The sequence below is a fragment of the Acomys minous genome, assembly GCF_964271855.1.
Source record: "Acomys minous genome assembly, chromosome: 11".
NCBI classification, from domain to species: Eukaryota; Metazoa; Chordata; class Mammalia; order Rodentia; family Muridae; genus Acomys; species Acomys minous.
The window spans coordinates 980,058-1,003,708 of NC_140492.1; the positions used below are offsets into that span (position 1 = coordinate 980,058).

A 23,651-nucleotide genomic window follows, 5' to 3' on the forward strand; every position below is an offset into this window, starting at 1 on the left:
TCCTGGCACAGAGACCGTCTTCAAGTCCCCAGCCCAGAGCCTGCCGGGGCTGGAAATGTAGCAGGTCCTGGCCTTCCAAGGGACAGGGTTAGCGTTCCCTTGCATCTCCCTCCTTCAATCATACTGCAGTCCGAGGACTGCGTCGCACTGGGACCCTGGTGTTCCCATGGGTCTGGGCCTTGAGGGTACGCTGCTCCGGAGTCGGGGCCAAGGAAATGCCTGGAGTCCGGTCAGGTCTCTCCGAGTAGGGGAGGAGCGCGCTTTGGGCTTCCCTCTGGGGAAACTCCTCCTCCTTCCTCTGGACAGCCGCTCCTGGCCGTTCCCTCCTCCTGGCCGAGGTGACCTGGCACCTGCGTTTAGGGGTGTCTCCCTGGCTCCTAGGACGCCGCCTCCAGAGATTTAAGCGAGCGTTACTTGGGGCGGACGAGGAAGCCAAGAGCTCCGGCACAGGCGGAGAGGGGAGGGGAGCGCAACAGGTGAGAGGCGCGCGGGACAAGCTCGGAGACCCGGCATCGGGTACCTGCCTGGAAGGGGAAATGGGGCTGACCTGGGTGTCTGCTCCAAGGTGCCAGGCTGGGGCGTCTAGAATACAATGCGTTAGGCGAGGCCAGGGCGCTACAGGTGCGACTGTCTGGGGACTGAAAGGCCTTGGCGCAGGTTCCGGTGACTAGGAGGGGGTCCCCCCAGCGACCCTGATCCCATGGCGTGCAGCTGAGGGAGACCCCAGGGAGACTCCGTAGATTCGTGATTTGTCTAGTGGTCCGGCCGGCCCCTGACTAATGGCTTGGAGAAGGAGAGTCACTTGGGATGGGGAAGCAGGCCTTTTGGCTCTCACACCTTCCTAGGACGCAGATGCAGAGAGAGGTTCGTCCACAGTTCTCTTTGTTTTGTGAAAATCTCGGCGATCCGGCTGGTTACCTGAACTCCTTCCGTTCCCTGGTCCCTACCGAGATGGAGAGAAACTGGAAACTGGCTGAGATGCCGAGGACCGATACAGGCGGCGCTGCAGGGCCCTAGGGACCCTGGCAAGACGCGAACTGTCGGCCACCTGGGGGGAGGGAGTGCTCCAGAGGTCCCGTGCGGTGAACCCGGGGCGGTGTTGCAAGCCTGGCAGCATTGGCTCTGAACATTCGCTGGAAAGGGCCTTGGAGGAGCTGGCCTGGAGGAGAAGGCCGGGCTGCCAGGGGCGAACTGTCAACTGGGAAGAAGGCTGGCCACCTGGGCACGTGGGTGGGACTTGAGATGGTTGGCAGGGTAAGCCAACGTGCTAGCTAGGCAGTGAGGAACCGTGAGCTCAGTTGAAGAAATGAACTGTCCCACGGCTTGAAAGTTTTGTATGTTCATGCCCCAGATGGCTTATGGGTGGGCTTTTGATTGCTGGGAGCCCAGGCTTGTCACGGTCACTCCTAATTCAGTCCACAGAGCGCACAGGCTTCTGGTGGCTTGTTCCCAGGAGGGGAAAGCCCTAGGCAAACCAGGAAAGCAGGGACCCCACAGGTGTTGAGCTTGCAGACCTTGCATGCCAAAGCTTACCTTAGTCCAGGGGCTAAGAAAAGCCGCCTAGCGTTGGCTCATTCAGCTCCAGCCGGCAAGAGCCAGGCACTGTGGAAAGTTCCAAAGGGCAGACCACTTACAAGGTGTTGTGAAAATCCAAAGTGAGGTGGGGTTTGTTTACCTGGTTTGGGAGGAGGGGAAGAGCTTCTCCGGAGGGTGAGGTGAGGGTAATAGCAGCTTCCTTCATCTTAGGAAAGCTGGGCAGTTTCACTGGGGACCTTGGGACTGAAAGATACCTGGCTGCTAAGCTGCTGCAGTGGTGGATGCGCTACGGAAGAGGTGCTTGGGGACCTTTCCCCAGTGATCTTATTGGTCACTTGATGTTAGAATGAAAACTCAAAAGCCAGGTGAGATTTTTTTCTTTAATTCCAGAACTTGGGAGGCAGAAGCAAGCACATGTGGCACTCTGTGATTCCAGGCTACCCAGGGAGACCTTGCATAAAGATAGACGGAAAGAAGGAAGGAAGGAAGGAAGGGGAAAAAACCTGAAGAGTGTCACTTAAACATGAGACAAAGTGCAAGAACTTGGGGGGGGGGTGTTCTCATGGTTAGGACCCGTTTTGGAGGGCTGGGACTCGTGTCTCAGTCTTTGGTCTTTTTAGGGGTCCCTGGCCTGTGTCCTCAGCTCATTCCCCCCTCCCCTCCCCCCAGCAAGCATAAGCCCAGGCATACACCAATCACACCTTTAAGGTCAGCTTTCCAGCAGCAAGGTCTTGGAGTCAAGTGCCTTGGCAGTGGCACTGTAGTCTTTAGAGGAGGAAGTTTGACCAGAGCATAGTGAGTTCTTTATAACCTGTTTTTACCTCAGCTGCAGGAAGGCTGATGCAAAGGTTAGGTAGCTTGTCTGGTGCCTCTATGGGATGAGAGGGGCAGAATCAGGAGAGAGCGCAGGCTGGCTGCCTCAGTAGGTCAGTGCTGTAAGCTGACGCTCTGGGTTACAGGGTCACTGAGCGGCAGCGCAGCTGTCTTGCAGGTGATGAAACCTGGATGTGTGAAGCATGCTATTCCAGGACCATCTTCTTTATTGCCCAATGGACTTCTCCCAGCGAGGAGCCCCGCCTGGGGCCAGGAGCTACCATAAAACAGAAACCAAGGAGCTAGTTAACTATATCACTCTTTCCGTTGAAGTATTGAGGGAGCCTAGGAAGGCTTGAGGGAGGAGGCTTTCATTGCCCTTATCAGGAGTACTCGCTGCAGGAGTTTTTGAAAGCTCTGAAGAAAGTTCTGCAGAACTTCTGGGAACTCCTGGTCAGTTCAAGCAATGGGCATTAAGGGGAGGGAAAAAACCGGGCAGTGATGGCACACACCTTTAATCCCAGCACTCGAGGAGGCAGAGGCAGGTGGATGGCTGTGAGTTCGAGGCCAGCCTGGTCTACAAAGTTAGTCCAGGACAGCCAAAGCTACACAGAGAAACCCTGTATCGAAACCAAGATGAGACTTGATAGCATATGACCATATAGTGGGGGAGGAGGTCCCCCTTGGTCATAGACCTCATAGACCTAGGAGAGGGGAATAGGGTGAAAGCGGGAGGGAGGGAGGGAGGAATGGGAGGATACAAGTGATGGGATAACAATTGAGTTGTAATCTGAATAAATTAATAAAATTAAAATAAAAAAAAAGAAAAACCAAGAGAGAAAAGAAAAAAAGAAGAAGAAGAAAAAAGGAAAGGTGACTGGTCAATTGAGCTGCTGGTCAGTTTGGGTTCCTGAAAGACTGGAAACTGGTTCTGCTGGTGGCAAGGGCAAAGGAAACATCTGGGCATAGGCAGAGGAGTTCCCAGGGAGCTACACACCTTCATGGAAGCTGTCCCATCCACCACTCTCTCCTAGTTGCTCCCCTAGCTGTCCGTAAGGCTAAAGTCACTAAGCCTTACTTGTCCAGGCTCCTTCCTCACTTTCTGGAAAACTCCCCAGGGGCCCTCCCAAGCTGTCCCCAGAACCAGCTCAGGGACCTTCGATGAGTGGAGTTCAGGAGTACCACGATCCTAAGAGCTGAGAACTGCAAAGGCTGACTTGGGGAGCCTTTATGTGCAGCCCCCAAATATAGTGGACCTGGTCATAAAGATGAGTGCTTTCATGTGTACCTCATTCCAGGGGTAACTACGGTCCAAACCTGCCTGTGGATTCTTGGGGAGAACATGATGGTTAAAGTCTTATCTGATCACAGTGGCCGTTCTAAAGGATGACCCCTGGGGTAGGACTGGGGTTCTGGGAGGAAGTAGAGCTGGGCCTAGGGCTGTGTTCTCCCAGCAGGTGATTGGCAGGAGAAAGAGACAGGAACACATGGGGCATCTTGGACAATGCAGCTCTTGGAAGGAAAATCCATGCAGGGTACTGGTGGGCATGTGTATTGTCAGGCACCCACATTGTGCACAAGGTGGACTTTGAAGAGGTCGGGGAGGGGGGGGCAGAGATTCTCCCGGTTCTCAGCAGAGGCCATGGGGAAAGGGAGGAAGTCTGCAGGCCTTGCTTGTGTACACAGGTGAGCCATCAGGCATAGGGGGCGGGGGGGGGGGGCAGGGAATGGGCTCAAGAGGTCGCGTATGATAACAAACACCTAGTGTGTGAAAGGCAGCAGTGGCTTGTGGCTGTGGCAAATCACACAAGGACAGTGGGTGGATGGAAGGCTGTGACTGAAGAACAAAGCGATGACATGGCAGTATTTCCAAGTTAGCTGAATGGGCAGATGAAACAAGTTGGCATTATTATTGTTTGTTTGCCCAAGGTACACCCTTGCTTTGCAAGGGGCACCTAGGCAGGTGGCTCAGAGCTCTTACCTGAGTTCACCTAGGATTTGAACGATCTGACCTCCAGCACACAGGAGACAGGTTTCTAGAGACTGCAAATTTGAAGGTCTTTCTACACAGAACTCTGAGAAGTGTTCAGGTTCACTGCGGACCATACATTATAATGAATCATCAGTGGCTTTTCTGGCCTAGAGCTAGTACGTAGTCATTTTTGTTCTGGAATATTCTGGATCTTGAGATTTGAGGACTTTGCAGTTTCCTAGCAGCTCCCATCCATCCTCAGCTAAACTTTGGTGGGAAACTTGGTTTCCCTGTGCTCAGTCAAAGTGTGTCTTCTGGCTGATTCTGACCCTTAATCCTGAGGCCAGCCTCTGGGTCTGCATGGCCTGAGTTAGGTCACGTCTCCACGGAGAAGTAGCATAAATACTGCAAGGCTAAGCCTGGTCTCTATCATATTGAGCTTGAAGTTGGAGAACACACTTTCACTCAATCTTTACAACACCCCGTTTATTACTCATTATCCTCATTAAACAGAGTGTCCTGGGCAAGGCCTTTCCCCTGCCGTGACCTGAGGCCTTTCTCCATGACCTGGTCTTAGATGTACACTCAGCTGTAGGTACCTATACTCTATGAGGCCACACACTGTGCCCGACTTGTGAAGCTGGTAATGTCCTGGTGTGGGCTTCCCATCCTGGCTGTTCAATGTTATCTTATGTACGTATCCTCTAGAATTTAAAAAAAAATGTGGCATGTATTTGTGCATATGTGTGTCTGTGTGCATGTGTGTGTGTTTGTGACTGTATGTAAGACTCTCTCTATCTCTCTCTCTCTCTCTCTCTCTCTCTCTGTGTGTGTGTGTATTTGTGTGTGTGTGTACTTGAGAGCCTCTGGTCTGTGTGTATATATGCATGTCTCTGTGTGAGGTGTGTGTGTGTATCTGTGTGCATGTGTGTGTCTTAGTATATGTCTCTATGTATATCTGTGTCCCTATGTGTATGGGTGTGTGTGCATGTGTATGCATGTGTGTGCATATGCATTTCTGTGTGCCTCTGTGTGTATGTTTCTGTATGTATGTGTGTCTGTGTGTGGTTTCTTTCAAATTTGCTTCTCTGTTGCTGTGATTAAGCAAATAAAAAACACCATGAACAAAACAACTTCAGAAGAAGAGGGTTTATTTCAGCTTATAGTTTACAGTCCACCATCCAGGGAATTTAGGGTAGAAACATGGAGGCAGGAACTGAAGCAGAGACCGTGAGGAACTTTGCTTTGTGTCTTGTTCCACATGGCTTGCTCAGCCCAAGGGTGACATTGTCCATGGTGGGCTGGGTCCTTCCACTACAAACATCTGTCCTCAGAGACTTGCCTGTGGGATGGACAGTCTGATGGAGGGATTTTCTCAGCTGAGGTTCCTTCTTCCCAGATGACCCTAGCTTGTCTCAAATCGACAAAAATTAAATAGCACAAGCATGTATGTGTGCCTGCACATTTACACACACACACACACACACACACACACACACACACACACACACACACACACAAATATAGTTGTACCTACACATGGATATATTTTTGGTATAGTACAAAGGTAGATTTAAAAAAAATTAGGGTAATTTCCACCCTAAAAAGCTTCTAATCTCCTTGGGACAACAAGGCATTCATAGGGAAAAAAACTCAGATGATGTGGGCCTTCCTCTTCGGAGGTGTTAGTTTCCAGAGCTGGCAGTCCAACAAGCCAGGCCCAGCCACCCCTCTCCAATACACCAGTGAAAGAGACAAGTCATAGCAAAGAACAGAGAAAGGAGATTTATCCAGTGTGGCCACATTGGGAGGAGGAACAAATAAAGGGGTCCTGTGACCCCCAAGTCCATGTTGGGAGTCCTTGCATGAAATCTGTGTTTAAATAGAGGACAGGAAGTGTGGATAAAACCATCCTGGTCAAGATACTGTCTCACATAGCCGAGCCCGCATTGTCTCAGAACTGTGTGAACTCTCTTCCTGGGAAGCAAGTCCCTCTGGCTGGACTAGGCATCAGCCTTTTCCTCCTCCACATTGGGGTTCCTGAGAAGCTCTGGGTTTTTGGAGACAGTGTTTCTCTATGTAGTCCTGGGTGTCCTGGAACTTACTTTGTAGAGCAGGCTGGCCCCGAACTCAGAGATCTGGCTGCCTCTGCCTCCTGAGTGCTGGACTAAAGACATGCACCACCACTCCCAGCTCTGAGGAACTCAATTCTTCCAGGTCCATTGTTTAGATAGTCTAATAGGACAAGTGTCTCTGTTTAAATATCTTCTCCCCTGCCCGGGCAGTGTCCCCATGCCCAGTACCTGTTCATGCTGAATGTCTCAGACCTCCACCCTATTACTACTATTGACCAGCTTCCTCCTGACAGTGCACCGTGTCCTTAAGAGCCATGTTTCTCTTTAGCGTGTTTACTGGCTACACAGCGCGGTGACAGAGTTGGAGCAAATACATAGATTCTGGGCATGCCTTCCCATGTTTAGCAGCTCGAACAGTACCTGGCACTCATGAAAGAGCCAGCACATGTGAGGTGGTGTGTGATGACGTCAGGGGACTTCAGTTATTTGGAGCTATCTCACACTTTTGAACGTAGGCCAGTATCAATGAGCCTGTCCCCATTTGCAGAAGAAAGGACTACAAGGCAGTTTTGTTTGGGAAAGGGTGTTTTTTACGTCACGGGAGGAGACTGGACTGCACAGCGTTGTCTCGTTGCGTGACAGCTTGGCAGGTGACTCATAGCTCACACTACTACATAACACCAGGGTGCTGTGCTCCACTCAGGTGGAGTAGGCAAGGCTGCCATCCTAGGACCCTTAGGAGCCTTGTCTGCATGTGCTTTCTTGACCCTTAAAGGACAGTTCCTGGAAGTGCTTCCTTTATGGCTGGCTTTCCAGGGTCAGAGGCAAGCATCAGGGTTCTCTAAATGACAGGATAGACCTCTTGTTTGGCTCATCTCCTTTCAGTCAGTGCATAGTGGTCACAGCCACATGTGACATGGAAACCCCTGTTTAGAAGATGACCAGGATTGAATTGATTCCCTGGCGTTTTGTTTTGTTTTGTTTGTTTGTTTGTTTGTTTGTTTTGACACACCTTTGCTAATCTTACCTAGCTTGGGCATCTCTCTTCTTATTCTTTTTGGAAAGCTTAGGTTGCGCCCCGCCTCCCAAGTTCATGGCAGCTGAGCTGGGCCCTCTTTATATTTCTGGCTCCCATGTTTTGTGGGTCATGAGATCCCTGGGCAAGATTAGGGGATGTCTGCTGGCTTCTGCTTCCGACGGTGTTCCCTTGACAATTTACGGCTGTGCGTGCTCCTGGCTTCTTCCTTGAGTGAATTTCGAGCACCTAGTCATCACTCCTCTCAGAGGGCTCCCAAGCTGGGAAAGCTGCCAATGGATTGAATTTTCATTTCCTGAAACTTCAACCAAGCCCTTAATTGATGTTCCGGATCAACAAGGTAGAAAGGACTCTGAAGAGTGAGAGCCAGTGCAGCTAGGCTCTTCTGGAAGGATGCTGGGACAGGGAGGGGCCTGGCTAGAAGTTATGGAGGGAGGCAGGGTGCACCAGGTGGATGTTCAGGCTTAGAGCCTGTTATTTACAAAGCGGCAGTACAAAAGACACCCGTGGGCGACAATCGCAGCATTTTTAACAGGCTTAGGTGTTTCCCCTTACGTTTTAAATGGTGATTCTCCTACCCTGTACATTACTCAGCTTCCTTCTTAGACCCAGAAAGCCTTTGACTTTAATCTTAGAAAAATCTAGACTCTCGCAACATGACTTGCTTCTCCTATTTGTTTGATCTATAACTGAGGAAATGAATGACCTGGTGTATTTTTACTGTAATGTTCAGTGCTCAAAGCTGTAATCATCTTTCTTCCCTGCAGGTTGTTGGTTTGGGGGCTTCTTGTGTTTAGTGATCCAAGTAGTAGCCTTGCTCAGGAGTTGAACGGGTGCCGCTTTGCTGCCTTCAGAGACACTGAGCTTTGAGAGCAGGTGAATTTCTTTTTCATTAGCTTGGAAGAATTTACCAGTCTGCAAATGTCCCCAGTTCCTGTCAGCAGTCTTTAGAATTGCTTCTTTGGTGGTGTTTGGGATCATATCCATGGTCCCCTGTGTGACTGGCAAGGACTCTGTCATCAAGCTATGTCCCTAGGTAAAATTAGTTTTATTTGACTACGACTAAGGTAACGCTGCGTACCAACACCAATCATGTTACTGTAACTTTACTCAATGCTTCTCTTTTCTGTCTTGCTAGAGAACTGAGGCATAGGACCCTCCCAGATCACAGCTAGGAAGAGACTGAATCTAGGTTGGGACCCAAGTTCCCCCTAAAGCCTAGTCCTCAGCGTCACAGCTTCTGCTTATGCAGTGCTGCCTAGTGCTTTCTCTGAACCTGTGTGTCAGGCTTTTGTGTGTGTTTGTCTAGTGTAGTATATATATGCGTATATGTTCATGTGTGTATAGGTGTGCACACACATGTGTGCATGTACGGAGAGGTGGATGCTGGGTATCTTCCTCAGTCTCTTCCCACTTTCATTGAGATAGAATATTTTACTGATCCTGGAGCTCACTGAGTGGGCAAGAGTATCTACCCATGTCCTAGGGATCCTCCTGGCTCTGCCTCCCTCACACTAGGATTACAGGTGGGCCCCTCCATGCCCAGGCTTTTCTGGGGATCTGGGATCCAAACTCAGGTCCTCATGCCTGCTCAGCAAGGACTTTGCCCATTGATCATCTCCCTAGCATTGAATATCTGGACCTTATTGGTGAAAGGGGCTTATTGTGACGTTCGAACTCCTTCCAGCCCTCCCTGGCACATCATCTGGTGAACAGGTGACTCCCCAAGATGGCTTCTTAGAATAGTCTTGAAAGGAGTGAATCAAAGCCCTCATCAAGAGAATATCAGTGAAAAGGTAATGCAACAACCCCCACTACAACCCCAACTAAAGCAAGGTGAGGACTAACAGATCCGGGGGCATCTCAGCTGATGGGTGGACCAGACAGGGAGCCAACGGTGAAGAGACTGCTTGGATTCTCAATGCAGCAAGAGAGAATGGGAGCAGAATGTCAGTAAGAGAGGAGATGGGTGGGAGGGACCTGGCTGGCCTGACGGGACAGGGTTCGTGCGGAAGGCAGGCCAGGCTCACCAGGTGTCCTGTGAGGGTGGCAGAGAACCAGGAATCTGCTCAGGTAGTGAAGGGGAGATTCTTAGTAAACTGATTTGTTAAGGTTTCACTAAACCACATTTCACAGAGGTCCTGAAGCTTGATAAAAGAGTCTGTCCTGTAGAGGACAATGATGGGAAAGCCGGCTTCCTTCTGTAAGGGACTTTATGCTGATGGCATCTCTGGTTGCTATTGACTTTTCACACATGGCTACGTATGAAATGACTCAGGGACTTCTTTTCATAGCCACACATCGTCGAGTTGGTCAGAGTACTTAGTTTGGCATTGTTTTCTGTCAGGGTTTGGGATAGCAAACAGATTGGGGGTGGATGTGTAGATCTTGCCCCCTTTCTTCCTTGTGATGAATAGCTGACAGAGCAAACTACAGAAAGAAGAATTTATTAGGGATCACTGCTCAGGAAATACATCCATCATGGCTGGAAAGATGTGGCCCAGGACCAGCTCTTGTCTGCAGTGGTGGGAGCATGAAGCTGCTTGCTGACATCTTAGTACATCAGGAAGCAGGACCTCTAGCCAGAAGTAGAGCCAAGGAGTAGAACTTGCCTGTAGGCCCCAAGTCCCATGCCTATGTTCCAAAGGCTCTATCTATATGCCTTTCCAAAACAGCATCACTAGCTGGAATGCCGTTCGCACCCAAACTATAACAATGTGTTATAAGGACACGTTATTTACTGAGGCTCAGGAAACCCTGTGAGGCTTTATGTAGAAGAGTCAAATGCAACCCGGCTCTGGCGTTCAGTTGTAGGCTACCAGTTCTGTGCAGGTGTCTGCGTGAGCACACCTGTAGAATTCTGTGGAAGGTGTGTCTGATCTAGTCAGGGGCTCCTCTGCTTTTCCCATCTCTGAAAGAGCCCCCCCCTTCTGTGAACATTTGCAGTGAGCCTCATCTTAGCAAATGTGTCCACCATGGTACCCGCTTTGCAGAGATAGAAGCTGAGATGTCAGTTATTTGTCTAAAGATGCTTCTGGGAAGGGACACAGGCAGGACATCAGGTCTTTTCTTTCCTGGCATGCAGTTGCCCTCTGTGAGGTGGCACAGGGTTTTGTTGTTTCTTTTTGGTGGATCTTGAATGTTTTTACCCCATGAACCTTCCTTTTGGTAGATTGTAACTTGGAGGAGCCATTACTGGCAACACCCCCCACCCCAGAACCATATAAGCACTGACAGGCTTGGAGTCCTAGACTCAGCCCTGGGTGCTCCTCTGTAGGCAAGGCTCTCTGCCTGTTTCCATTCCTTCAAAGCCAGGCAGGATCTCCTGGCCACAGTAGTTAAACTTGTGTCCCAGTTCCACTCACAAGCTTCTTTGTACTCCAGAAGAGGACATTGGAGCGCATGGCATAAACATACCAGGAATAAAGAAAGACACAGGAAGACGTAGGGTGAAGTGAAGGCTCAACGCTGGACGGAACGGCAGCTTGCTCTGGTGCAATGTGACTTTCCCCCAGAGACTTCCAAAGCTACAGTGCACTGAAACACTACTGTGTGTGCTTCTTTCCTGTAGGTCACCTGGAAGAAGCCAGATACTCCCCTCCTCAAGCCAGATACTCCCCTCCTCATGCTGCTGCCACAGCCAGGATGGCATTGAACTCAGTAAGTGGTTAATTCTTAACATCTCTGGCCTTTTCTTTGTTCCTTCATCCCTCTGGTATCTCCCACAGGTGTCCATTGGTAATTTTAAAAGCCCTGTGTAGAAACAGGTGGCCCTTTGGACGTCGTTCAAGGTGTTTGTATTAGTCCCAGTTCTTTTGTTGTGAAGAGACACTGTGACTATGGCAACTCTTATAAGCAAAAACATTTCATTGGGGACCTGCTCACAGTTTCAAAGTTTGTTATCATCTTGGTAGGGAGTATGGTGACATGCTTCCGGAGCAGTAGCTGAAAGTTCTCTATTCTGGTCTATGGGAAGCCCATCCCCCATGATGCACTTCATCCCCAAGACCATACCTTCCAATCCTTCTAATCCTTTCAAAGAGTTCCATTCAAACACAGGAGCCTACGAGGACATCCTTATTAAAAGCATGACAGTTATGTTGGAAAGGGTGAGGTGGGGATGGAGCCCAGTATGGCACAGAGTGTCTGGAAAGCCAGCACTGCTGGGCAGAAGCTGGGACTGGTACATTGTGTGTGCTCCCGTCCTCCTTCAAGGGCAGTGGGCATGGATACCAGAGAGGCAGGATGGAGCAGAGAGTACCAGTTTAGGGATGAATGTCTGTGCTGTGCCTGTCTATCAATAACTGGGGGTCAGCCACACCTGAATAAGGCATAGGGCAGTCCATTCCTGCGGGGCGCCCACTACCCAGGGCAATAAAAGCAGCTGTCTTTGTCATCCTCAAGCCTGACCAGTCCATCTTACACACACACACACACACACACACACACACACACACACACACACACGTCACCAGTGTGCCATTTTCTGAGTCGCTGGTACTTAGTTTTTTTCCAGGACAAAGTGCTAAGTGTGTCTTGACATTTCCTGCGGGGAGGGGAGCACATTCTTAGGTGGTTTGGGTCTGGGCCAGGCACTCACCTGATTTTGGAATCTGGAGCTGTCTGTCTAGCTGAGGGAAGGCTTTCACTGTCCCACCACCCACTCTGGCTTCAAACCACAGTCTTTGGACTTTTGAAGGAGAGTGCTAGTGAATTATTAAGCACAGATTACTAACCTTGGAGGGTTCATGCTGCCCTGCTTAAAATCCTCAACCTTTAGGCCAGCAAGACAGTTCTATAACGGAAGAGATGACTTGTATTCAATCTTTCGGACCCACAGGCTGAGAGGAGACAACTGATTCTCACAAGTTATCTTCTGATCCCTGTTTAAACACATGTGCAATGTACACAATAAATAAATCAGTTTTAAAAATCTGAACATTTAGTGGTCCCTACTGAGGATACCTGTTTCCGGTGGATGGTTTCTCTGTCATTCCTGAGGCCCAGGAGAGAGCCTGAGCAGAAAAGGGGCTGGAGAAGTTTTGGGTAAGGAACATTATTAGACATGGATGGGAGTCACTGGGCCTCTAGGAGGGGTCCAGCCACTGAGGGAATGAGGAGAGCGGAAATAGGAATGCCAAGCTATGAAGCCCTGAGGGACTGAAAGGAGTGTGACTTGGGAGTGCAGCCCGGGGAAGGCCCCGTGAAATGGGCTAAGGGAAAGGATTGACATCCTAGCAGAGGGTCCTGTCTTTCACATTGACACAGCACATGTTTTGACCACCAAGTTCCTCTGAAAGGTCACCTGCACCCTCAGCACCAAGTCACACACTTTATAGGGATGCTTACACTTGAGCTAACAACCCCCTGGTGAGAGCAAATGGGTACATGCCTGCCAACTACAGCTGCATAAGGGAAATGGCCCAGGGAGAGAATGGTCAAAGAAGACTGCATCTTGGACTTGCTACTTCTAGAAGTTTCTCAGCTCAGCTGAAAAGTGTGTATTTACCACACTTGAGGCTGCACACCGGATCTGAATGGGGGGGGATCTCTTCAGCAGATGAGCTATTCTGAACTTTGACATCAGCCTAGCCATGATGTCATACCTCATGGCTCACAGAGGAGGAACCAGAGCAATGGGATTCTAGCTCAGTAACTTTTGACCCCAAACTTGTATACATTTTTTTCTTTAATTTTTTTTCCCTACAGAATCTCAATTATCACTCACCTTTTCTTTCAAGAACAAATAATGTCTTATGGAAATAAAAATTAATGCTGATTTTCTAAGCCTTTAGGGTGAGTGAGAGCTGTAACTGATGTCTCTCCTTTTCTCGTTGTTTAGGGGCCACCTCCCGGAATTGGACCTTACTATGAGAACCATGGGTACCAGTCTGACCACATCTATCCTCCGAGGCCACCTGTGGCTCCCAATGGCTACAACTTGTATCCGGCCCCGTGCTACCCATCCTCAGTGCCCCAATATATCCCGAGGGTTACAACACAAGCCTCAACACCTGTCATCCACACACAGCCCATGTCCTCAGGGACACTGTGCACCTCAAGTAAGACTCTTTAGGACTGTGCCACAAGGGACGACAATTTCTGCCTGCTATTGCGGTCTCTTGTTTTTTTTTTTTTTTCACCTTGTCACTAACTGCATTGACAATAGGGCTAGTATTTCCTACCTGCCTTCTACTCTTTGCCTGGTCAGTGAAATGGGCACTAGATTCACCTGTCTTTTACAGGAAGAGACCTTCCTCTCCCCTTGGCTTTTGATGTAGCACCACTGTGTGCTTGCCTAGCTCAGCTGGACTTTTAGGACAAAGTTTCTCAGTCTCTTCTTTCCTCTGTGCTTACAGATGTGTTGTCTTGAACCAATAGTGAGCTCTCAAGGTTGGGAGTGAGCTGTCTTCATTGTTATTGATATGCTCAGAATACAGAGGGTTCAATATTAAGGTACCTCCTGTGACTAGCCAGAGACCTGTCACCACCCTCTTGCCTCTGCAGGTACTTGCCCCCGCAGAAGGGTATTTATCCCTAATGAGGGGGTTTCTTCCCTTCCGGGACCTGCCCATATACTTCCTAAGGGAGCACAGCTGCCCCTCCCACAGCACAATTGCTTTCCCACTCCTGGTCACCTCTCTTATGTTCAGCAGATACCCTGGGAACAGCACAGAAATGAGGTGTCTCCTCCCTAGTCCTGCAACCCCAGAACAGTGCTGAAGATTGAATATAGAAACCAAGTCTTGTAACCTCTCCTTTGGTCCTTTCATTCATTCTTTCTTTCTTTTCTTTTCTTTTTTAAAGATTTACTTATTATGTATTTAGTGCACTGCTTGCATGTACACCCGCAGGCTGGAAGAGGGCATTAGATCACATTATAGATAGTTGTCAGCCACCATGTGGTTGCTGGGAATTGAACTCAGAACCTCTTGGAAGAGCAATCAGTACTCTTAACCTCTGAGCCATCTCTCCAGCCCCTGGCCCTTTCACTCAATGGATTTACTCTCTCTCCGCAGCCCCGTGTTCCTCCACTTTTTAATTAGGCTGTTCTCAGTGTTTCTCCCTGGTGTGAAGGGCAACAGTGGCTCTACTGATGAGCTATTTTTCAGATTTATTTTTACTTATGTGTGTGAGAGCACGTGTGTGCATTACATGTGTGCAGGCGCCTATGGAGGCTGGAAGGTGTTGGATCCTCCAGAGCTAGAGTCGCAGGTACTGCAGGTGTTTGTAAACCACTCCACATGAGTGCTGGGAACTGAACTCGGATCCTCTGGAAGAGCAGTAGACATTCCTAACTGATGGACATCTCTCCAGATGCACATAAGCTTTTTAATGGATAGTTTCTGCTTTATGAAATGAGCACCTGTCTGTGCGTGTATCATGAAGTGAGTTCTGTGGCCTCCCATCACTTCATCTGCAATCATTGATCGGCCTTAGGCCTCCGGAATCTGTACTATTCCTTTCTGCCTCTCCTGCTGCCCCCATCCTATTTAGGTCCCACCACTTGAGCCTCTTCATGGCTCTTCTGTCCTTTGCCCTGCTCCTACCTCTATTCTCTGGCCCTCTTCCCTGTCTCTATGAACCCCTTTAATCTTAGCCCTGTCAGGCTCAGCTGGGTGAGACACAGAACACCTGGCCTTCATTCACCACAGTGGCTAGAAAAAAGCCAGGGCAAAGCCCCATGTTAGGCTGCACCTCCAAAGAGACTGTTTCCCGTCAGTGGCCAGCCCAGTAGGCAGAGGGTCCTGTTGTGCCCTACCAAATGCTCTTACCTTCCAAGGGAGCAATCAGGAAGTGACAGACATGGGAAGAGGAATGTGTTAGCTTTCTATCAGTTGCCTGTATATAGGAAGGGTACACACTAGGGTGTGATTTCTCACTGTAAACATGCACTGTAAAACCTCTGGCTGTGCTTTGATGACCAGGATTTCAGACTGGAGTCTTGGGCTTCCCACCATTAGCCTGCTAGACGTACAGACTGATGCCATGTCCCATGGACTGGGAAGTAATTTTATTTTATTATTTTAATTTTTATTGCACTCACTTTGACAAAGTTTTTAAAATCACATTACTGGGGTTGGAGTAATGGCTCAGCGGTAAAGAGCACAAGCCGTTCTCACAGAGCACCTGGGTTCCTCTACAACTCTAGCTGGAAGGGATCCAAGGCCATCTTCTGGCCTCTGAGAGTGTACATGCATGCACAGGCACACGCGCGCGCACACACACACACACAAAGAAAAATGAAAAAGAGAGAACATGCTGTTGGCATGTAAGACATCAAAACATCTACATTTTTTTTCTAGAATGATCTTAAGCTCTGAGCCCAGGTCCCGCGTTGTGTTGGCAACACTCGTTCAGAGGTCAGGAGTGTAAGGACGTTCTGCTTTGGATTCATCTGTTTGTTTTAGCAACTGTCATGGAGCTCTCCCATTTGAGTGGCAGTGCGTGCACCTGCAAGAGTTTCTTTGAAGAATTCAAAGTCAACAGTCTTGTGGTGCAGAGATGCTGTAGGGCTGAGTCAACACAAATAAGGATGGATGTATACGAACAGTGGCCCAAGACTGAACCCTGCGAGTCTATGATATGCAGACCACAGCTGGTGACAAATTCCTGTTCAGAGGTGAAACTGGGGCTTATTGGTGCAGATATGGTACTGAGCAAACCAGCCAGATTGTGATTCCGCACATGCCCGGACCAGATGTGAAGGGCACCTGATTTAATCTCCCTTACTCACCAGCCAGGTTACTGATTTAGTGTTTGTTTTTTTGCCCCTGCTGAGCTAGGCTCCTGAACATGCCTGGCAAATGTTTACCTCTGAGCCACATGGCCAGCTTTAAGCAAGTTATTTTATCTCAGATACAATGGCATGCTTTGTTGCCCTAAGAGGTAATTCATCAGGCGAACCATCAGGAATTTCTCCTGTGGGTTTCTTGGTGGCTCCACCCTGGTGCCTGAAGGCACAGTCACCCCTCACTGCATTTTGATAAAATCACTGCCTGGTGAGGTTTTCAGACCTGGGCCTCCCCTGTGAGGCTGTGGGGAGTACACGTTGCCCACTTTACCACAGAAGCACAATCCCTGTTGATGGGTTGAGGACCAGTCCCCAGGAACTCTTTGAAAGCTCTTTATACCATTAGCAGGATGCAATAACAGAACCAGAACCATGTGAAAGCAAGCCTTCCGGTTCTAAGCAAATCAGCTTGAGCCTTTTAGATCCAGAGCCCAATCTGACCGTGCCGTGCTGTCTTCTGAAGCACAGTGCTTGCAGCCGGGTCCCCTGGCCTGAAGACACTCTCTAGCCTGGGAGGGTCAGCTTCAGTGATATTTCCCCTGCCCTGTACTCCATCATCTCTGTCTTTCTTCCAAGGGAAGCTCCAGTGGCTGGGACTTCACCTGGAGGGGGAGTTGCTGGGAGTTACCAGGCCCTCACTGTCAGAGGCCAGACTGCAGACCCTGCAGGGTCCCTTTTCTGATATCTGGCTCTTTCTTCTGAACCTTGATGCTACTTTTTTGGCTCAAACCTCTGCCCAGCAGAGCTGCCCCTCTTTGTTATGGCTACAAATCAGTGAGCTGTTGGAAAATAATTCTCTAAAATATTTTATTCTTAGCTGAATTTTTATTTTATGAGTGCCTGCACATACGTCTGTGTACCGTGCACATGCAGTGCCCACAGAGGGTAGCAGAGTGCACTGGGTCCCTTGGAGCTGGAGCCAAGGGCGGTTGAGAGTTACCAAGTGTGTCCTGGGAACTGCACCCGGGTCATCTGCAAGCATAACAAGTACCCTTAACGACTGAGCCATCTCTCCTTTGTTTTCGTCCGTCTGTCTGTTTGTTTTTAACATGTATTTGTTTGTGGGCGAGACACCACAGAGTCCCCTGTTGGATTTGATTTATCCCTCTCCTCCCACCATGTAGGTTCTGGGGACCAAACTTAGGTCATCGGGGTTGGCAGTAAATGTTTCACCCTGCCAAGCCATCTTGCCAACCTCACTGTGGCAACTGAATGCCTCAATTTATACACTTTAGCTTAAGTCCTCGTCATTGTAATTACTGAAAGTGTAGGTAGCAGTGAGTGGCTAGTGGCTGTCCAAACCCACAGGGCTAATTCAGCAGCTTTGGGAAGGGCAGGTGATCTGCCAGGAGCTCCCCTGGCAGCCCCATGATGCTTTGGGGGACAGCATCCTATGACTCATCCTTGTTACTTCTGAAACCAGGCAGCTCTCCTCTGTGAGATTTTTTTTTTTTTAATGTGAACGTTGGCCTTCTTTCAAGACCCTTCCTGAAGTGTCCTGTTGTTTTAAGAGTTTAGTTTTGCAGGACTTCATTTCAAATGGGAGCTTCGGCTTCCACTTTCCCAAGTGATGAAGAATCCCAAATGGTGACCTTAGTGTTCAAACTGACATTTGTACATGTGTGGGCAGCACTGTTTCTTGGGGGTGGGTGTAGCTCAGTGGTAGAGCATGTGCCTAGCATGATTGAGGCTCTGGGCTCGATCCTTAGCAGCACAAAAACAAATGAATAAATCAGCGGTTTTCCCCCCTTTCCTTATGTGGTATGTAAATGGCCCCACATACAGCAGCTAAACTAGGAATTTTTTTCAATTTCATGGCAGTGTGAAACTATACTCGTAAAATCACTCTATTTCTCAGTTTCAGTGTGGTATTCAATGAGGTGCATGCAGAACCTGGTGTCTTATTATGAACAGGGTTCTAGGTGGGTGGCTTTCCCAGCTGTAGGTCATGCAAGGGTTCCTAAGCGAGATTAAGCTGGGCTGGTGGCTATGTGTGTAGCAAGTGCCCTTTGGACTTGGACTTCTGATCGCCTACCCTTCCTGCTTCTCCTCCTCATCTCTGGTGTTTTGGGATAGGACCTTGTGTATTCCAGGCTAGCCTTAAGCTCCTGTCCCTGTCTTCCTCATCTCCTGAGTACTGGGATTATAGGCAGGCACGTGCAGTCATGCCCAGCTTGGCTTGTGACATTTTCAAGTTGAGTGACTCTGTGGGATGCTGAAGGGCATCAGTACTCTAAGCATGATGGGAGGACCCTCTTCTCACAGCACTGACCTGAGCAACCCTCTCTTCTGCAGAGACTAAGAAATCGCTGTATCTTGCCCTCACCCTGGGCACTGTCCTCGCAGGTGCTGCAGTGGCTGCTGGTTTGCTTTGGAGGTTCTGTAAGTTGTGGGCTGGGTGCTGCCGCTGTGTGCACGGCTGTGACCGTGATGCTTCTCCCCAGGCTGGAGGAGCCGCCTGATGCCTCCCAACTTTGTTTTCCTTGTGGGCAAAGCTGCTCCTGCTTCCTCTAACCTGTGGCTTGTGGAAATCCTAAATTAGTCCTGTCACCCAAGTACCAAGCCATGCTGCACCCTGCTGAGCTTCTGAAATTAAGCGAGACGGGTCATGTTCAAGGAGGCGTAGGCATAGCCCGACCCTTGTATTTCACCGCACAGCTGTGGTGACCTTGGCTGGCAGTCCCCCTCCCCCGGGCCACATCTTATAATTGAAACCTCTGTTCTTGCCCTTGTGCTGGGGTGATGCAGACTCATGGACACCCCATGGCTCCTGAGGCCCACTGGATGGCAAAGAGGAGGTGTGAGAGCTCCCCATACCCACGGGTCCTCCCTGTTGGCTCTGCAGAAAGCAGTGCCCAATCCTAGCACTCTCTCTCTCTCTCTCTCTCTCTCTCTCTCTCTCTCTCTCTCTCTCTCTCTCTCCCTCCCTCCCTCCCTCCCTCCCTTCCTCCCCCCCCCCCGTGTGTGTGTGTGTGTGTGTGTGTGTGTGTGTGTGTGTATGTGTGACAATGGCATGCCCCTTCCTTATGAGATGTGTTTTCTCCTGCTCACTGGGCTTGAGGGTGAATGACAAGGCCCCTGTGTGGGCTCAGCAGTTCCTTGAACGCTCAGCCTGACGAGTTTTTCTTCCTTTCTCCCGATCCAATGCCAGGGGATAGCAAGTGCTCTGCGTCGGAGATGGAGTGTGGGTCTTTGGGCATCTGCATCAGCCCTTCTCTCTGGTGTGATGGGATATCACATTGCCCCAACGGAGAGGATGAGAACCGGTGTGGTGAGTTGGCTCTGGCTGAGCAAGCGCTGGGCTGTGTATGTCGTCTGGCCACAAAGCAGCAGCTGGGGGACAGCCAGGCAGGTGCTGAGCGTTGGCTCATGGTTATGTCTCTGGCCCTGCACCACACAGAGTTGATGGGGAGGTGACAAAGCCAGCAAGGACACATGCTCCCGACTACTGTTGGACACCAGTTAGAACAAAGTTAGGGTGCACTATGCTGGGTTTTAAATGAGCTGCCTTTAAGGTCTTTTCCACGGTGACATCAGTGAACAAGTGTATGTGCTTTTTTTTCTTTCTTTTGATTATTAATAACTGACAAGCTAAGCTTGTGTTACATTTATCATGGCATCACCTTCCCTGCCATACACACAGTGAGTAAAAAATATTTTTTAATTTTAAAAATAAAAATGCAAAAGTAAAACTTCAAAGAAATGTTGCCTTGTGCCTGTATCATTAAAAAGCCGGACGTAACAAGTGCTAGTGAGGACGAAGAGAGAAGGGAGCCTCTGAAATTGTCAGTAGGGATGTAATACATCTAGCAGGTAACGCAAAGCAGTACGAAGGCTTCTTGAAACCACTAAAACAGAGTTATCACATGAGCAAACAACCCAGCTTTTAGAAACCACCCTGAGAACCCATCGGTTAGTGCACGTGTGACGAAATGTGGTCCGTGTGCTCGATTTTTGAATCTGGCTTAAGGGACAGTCAGGAGGCTGGGCCCAAGAAAGATACCTGAGGAGCAGTGCTGCGCTTATATTCTTGTTTTGTTGTTTGTTTTTGTTTTTGTTTTTGTTTTTGTTTTGTTTTGTTTTTGGTTTTTTGAGACAAGGTCTCTCTGTGTAGCCTTGGCTGTCCTAGACTCCCTTTGTAGACCAGGCTGGCTTCGAACTCATAGTGATCTGCCTGCCTCTGCCTCTCAAGTGCTGGGTTTAAAGGCGTGCGCCACCACACCCAGCTCATATTCTGAACCTGACCTTTTGACGACCTGGCACTGCAGGCCAAGCCTGGCGTTTGCCGCATGTTGAAGGGATGGTGAGGTGACAGACCCTCTGTGTCCCTGGCTCTGCAGTAGACAGTGAGCTGCTGCCTTGCCACCTGAAACGGCAGCTGTCGTGTCTTGCTCTTCCTCCTTCCTCGGCAGTCGTGGCCCAAGCACTGCCCGAGGCCAGGGCCCCTGTGGCTCCTCTCTGACTTCTTGTTAAGCGCAGCTGCTTCCCAACCCAGGAGCCCCATTCTTCTAAACGGGAAGTTCATATTGTTGTCAGACTCTCCCCAGAGGTCTCCCGGGCTTTGCCGTTTCCGTCAAGTGGTCTCCAGTCCTGGTTGTCCAGAGTGGGTTTTGTATATTCTAGGCTGCTTTCTGCTGAGTTCTCACCTCCATAGCCCTGTGTGAATTAGATTCTGTGGTGTTGGTCCTGGCTTGGATACGGTCCCAGGAAGGAGCGCTGGCCCCTGGGGCCCAGCTGTTGGCCCACTTGAGTGGACTGATGCCTGTTGTGTGCCCCCTGGTTCTTCAGCAGCTGCGTACTGATTGCTCCTGGCTTATGATGACTTCTTCCCTTTCTTTGGGCTACAGCAAGCGTCTTAGGTAAAGAGGGCAGTGTCTGCGTTGAGAATGGCTAAGGTGCCATGCACAGCACGTGTTCCTGTTTCTGTATGTGTGTGAGCAATAACCTTTCTTTCGCTTTTATTGCAACACTGGGTGGAATCCGGGCCACACAAATGGCAGCCAGGCATTCTACCACTACCCTACATTCCCACGCATACTTTTTTTTTTTTTGAGGCAAGGTCTCACAGTCACCCAGGCTGGTCTTACGTCAGGATTCACCACCTTCTAAGGGCTAGATTTCACAAGTGTGCCCCAGTGTCCTGGCATCCAGAGGGTCTCTCTCCAGGTTTAAGTTGTACTTACTCAGATGTTTTAACGGTTAATGTACCCAAAGCATAGATGAAAATCTAAGAAGGGCAAAGGATCTACAGTAAAAATAATCTTAGTGCTAGCCAGGTATTACGGCACACGCCTTTAGTCTCAGCACTTGGGAGGCAGAGGCAGGCAGATCTGTGAGTTCAAGGCCAGCCTGGTTTACATAGTGAGTTACAGGACAGACAGAGCTACATAATGAGACCCTATCTCAAAAAATAATAATCTGGATTCTACTGGCATACCAAACCCACATCACCCAGACCATATACACATGCACACATAATACGCTATACACATACTACATCATATGTCACGTATTCACATGCTAATTTATACCACATAGGCAACATACACAGTCTACATAAACATCACTCACCACATGCACACTCATATATACATGTATGTGTATCAGATAGACACAGCATACTCTGACACATGAACAATCCCCATCACTGCACATACACATATGTATACACATATAAGGCATGCACACATGTATACTCACATATTCACAAAAACTGCATATTTATACCTGTCTGCATACCTCCTTGGGTGTCTGCTTTGAGATTCTCTTTGAAACAAAGCCATTTCATTTTTCATGGGGATCTGAGCCCAAGTCCTTTGTCCACAAGGCTCATGGCTGAGCAGCCCACTTGTGTTGAAATGGTGCTATCACTGGTCACTTTCTGGTGGTCAATCCCTCCTTGTGCCCAGGATGCAATGCTTAGGTTGTGAGTAGACAGTAGGAGGCCTTCTTAGGAGTTGAGTTGCTGGGAAGGCGTTTCTGTGTTTGAGGCTTGAGTTTGTGCAGTTTGCAGTTCTCATATAGAAGGGCAGATGACCTGGTGTGGTGTGTGTCCCATTTAGCATACTTTCACTCGCTCACTCATGTCTGCATTTAAATGTGACAAGTCTAAAAATTTGCATGGAATCTAGGTGTGGTGGTCCCAGCACTTAGGAGGCAGAAGCAGACAGATCACTGTGAGTTTGAGGCCAGGCTTGTCTACAACGCAAGTTCCAGTATAACCAGGGCTACACAGAGAAACCCTGTCTTGGAAAAACAAAATCCAACAAACAAACAAGGGGCACGTGCATGGGGCTTTCTCCCCAAGGTAGGGTGTGTTCAAGCATGCACGGAGCATCAGAGCCCACCAGTCCCTGGATCATCTGACTGGTTTCACTGAGTCTTTCTCAAAACTGTCAGAAGAAAAACTGAAGAACTGTGATGTGACTGTGGTCAACAGCCCTGTGATAAGTGTCTGAGAGTCACTGATGGAGCCAACCCTAAGAGCCTAGAGAAAGAACCTAGCACAAGGGAGGGAGGCAAGCCTCTCGGTTGGTAGTGGCGACATTTTGTTAACCAAATCGTCACCTTGGACACCACAAACATACACTTTTACTTATCATTTATAGCTCTATAAAGACTTGGAAAAAAAATCTAACATTAAAAAAAAAAATCATCTCCCTGGGAGCCCGTTCCCAATGCGCTGCCTCCCTTTTCCCTCCTCGTCGGTGCTGGAAGGCAGCCAGGAGAGAGGACAGCCAACTTTCACATCTCTGTCCTTACCCCCCTGCATGCAGGCAGTTCCATCACTAGCTGTGGAAAACAGTTTCAGCAGCATTTAAGCACTTTAATCTTGAAAGCACCATTAGGCCTGCAGAGAAAGGCCACCCTGCCTCCAGAAATCACCCATTAACACAACACAACACTGGTCACTGGACCTTGTCCCTCCCTGGGAGCCAGAACTGTGAGTTTATCTTGAATTTATCTTCCCCTGCTGTGACCATATGGGTTTTGATATCTCTGGCTGTGTACTTAACACCCAGCATTCCCTGCCCTAAGCCTCCTGCGCCCACACATTCCTCTTCCTGCAGCCTCAGATCTTTGGCTGTCTCCATAGCTTAGCTTTCCTAGAATGTTCTGGGACGTGCAGACCTTTTGGATTGTCTTTGCTCTTTTTGCAATATATGGTTGGGATTTTCGCGGGGCTCTTCATGGATTTATGGTTTCTTTTGGGTACTGAGTGACATCCTATTGCCCAGCTTATAGCACAGTTTTATCTAGTCACGAAACACACATGCTCTGTGATGTCACTCACCCCCCAGTTGGGCCACAGAGTGTTCACTCTCTGGGAGGGGACCTTAGGGTGGTCAGGCTATTTGTCCAATGAGTCAAGGCAGGGTAGAGGAGAGAAATTAGTTAAGGCTAGCCAGATCCTGTTGTTTCCTC

At 49.2% G+C, this 23,651-nt stretch overlaps 1 protein-coding gene across 4 annotated transcripts in view; it reads left to right on the forward strand.

Moving 5' to 3' along the window:
• Positions 1-370: 370 nt before the first annotated feature.
• Positions 371-23,651, forward strand: part of TMPRSS2 (transmembrane serine protease 2) — a 38,420-nt gene continuing 15,139 nt past the window's right edge. Inside the window, exons 1-5 of one of the 4 annotated variants that reach the window (XM_084800416.1) lie at positions 371-476; positions 11,004-11,092; positions 13,275-13,494; positions 18,522-18,608; positions 19,378-19,497. In XM_084800416.1, coding sequence (XP_084656542.1) covers positions 11,078-11,092; positions 13,275-13,494; positions 18,522-18,608; positions 19,378-19,497 — 442 coding nt within the window. In that variant the 5' untranslated portion in view covers positions 371-476; positions 11,004-11,077. Of the gene's footprint in view, positions 477-1,749; positions 1,902-3,210; positions 3,230-11,003; positions 11,093-13,274; positions 13,495-18,521; positions 18,609-19,377; positions 19,498-23,651 lie in introns of those variants that run through there. The other 3 variants (XM_084800414.1, XM_084800417.1, XM_084800415.1) reach the window with 3 other exon arrangements.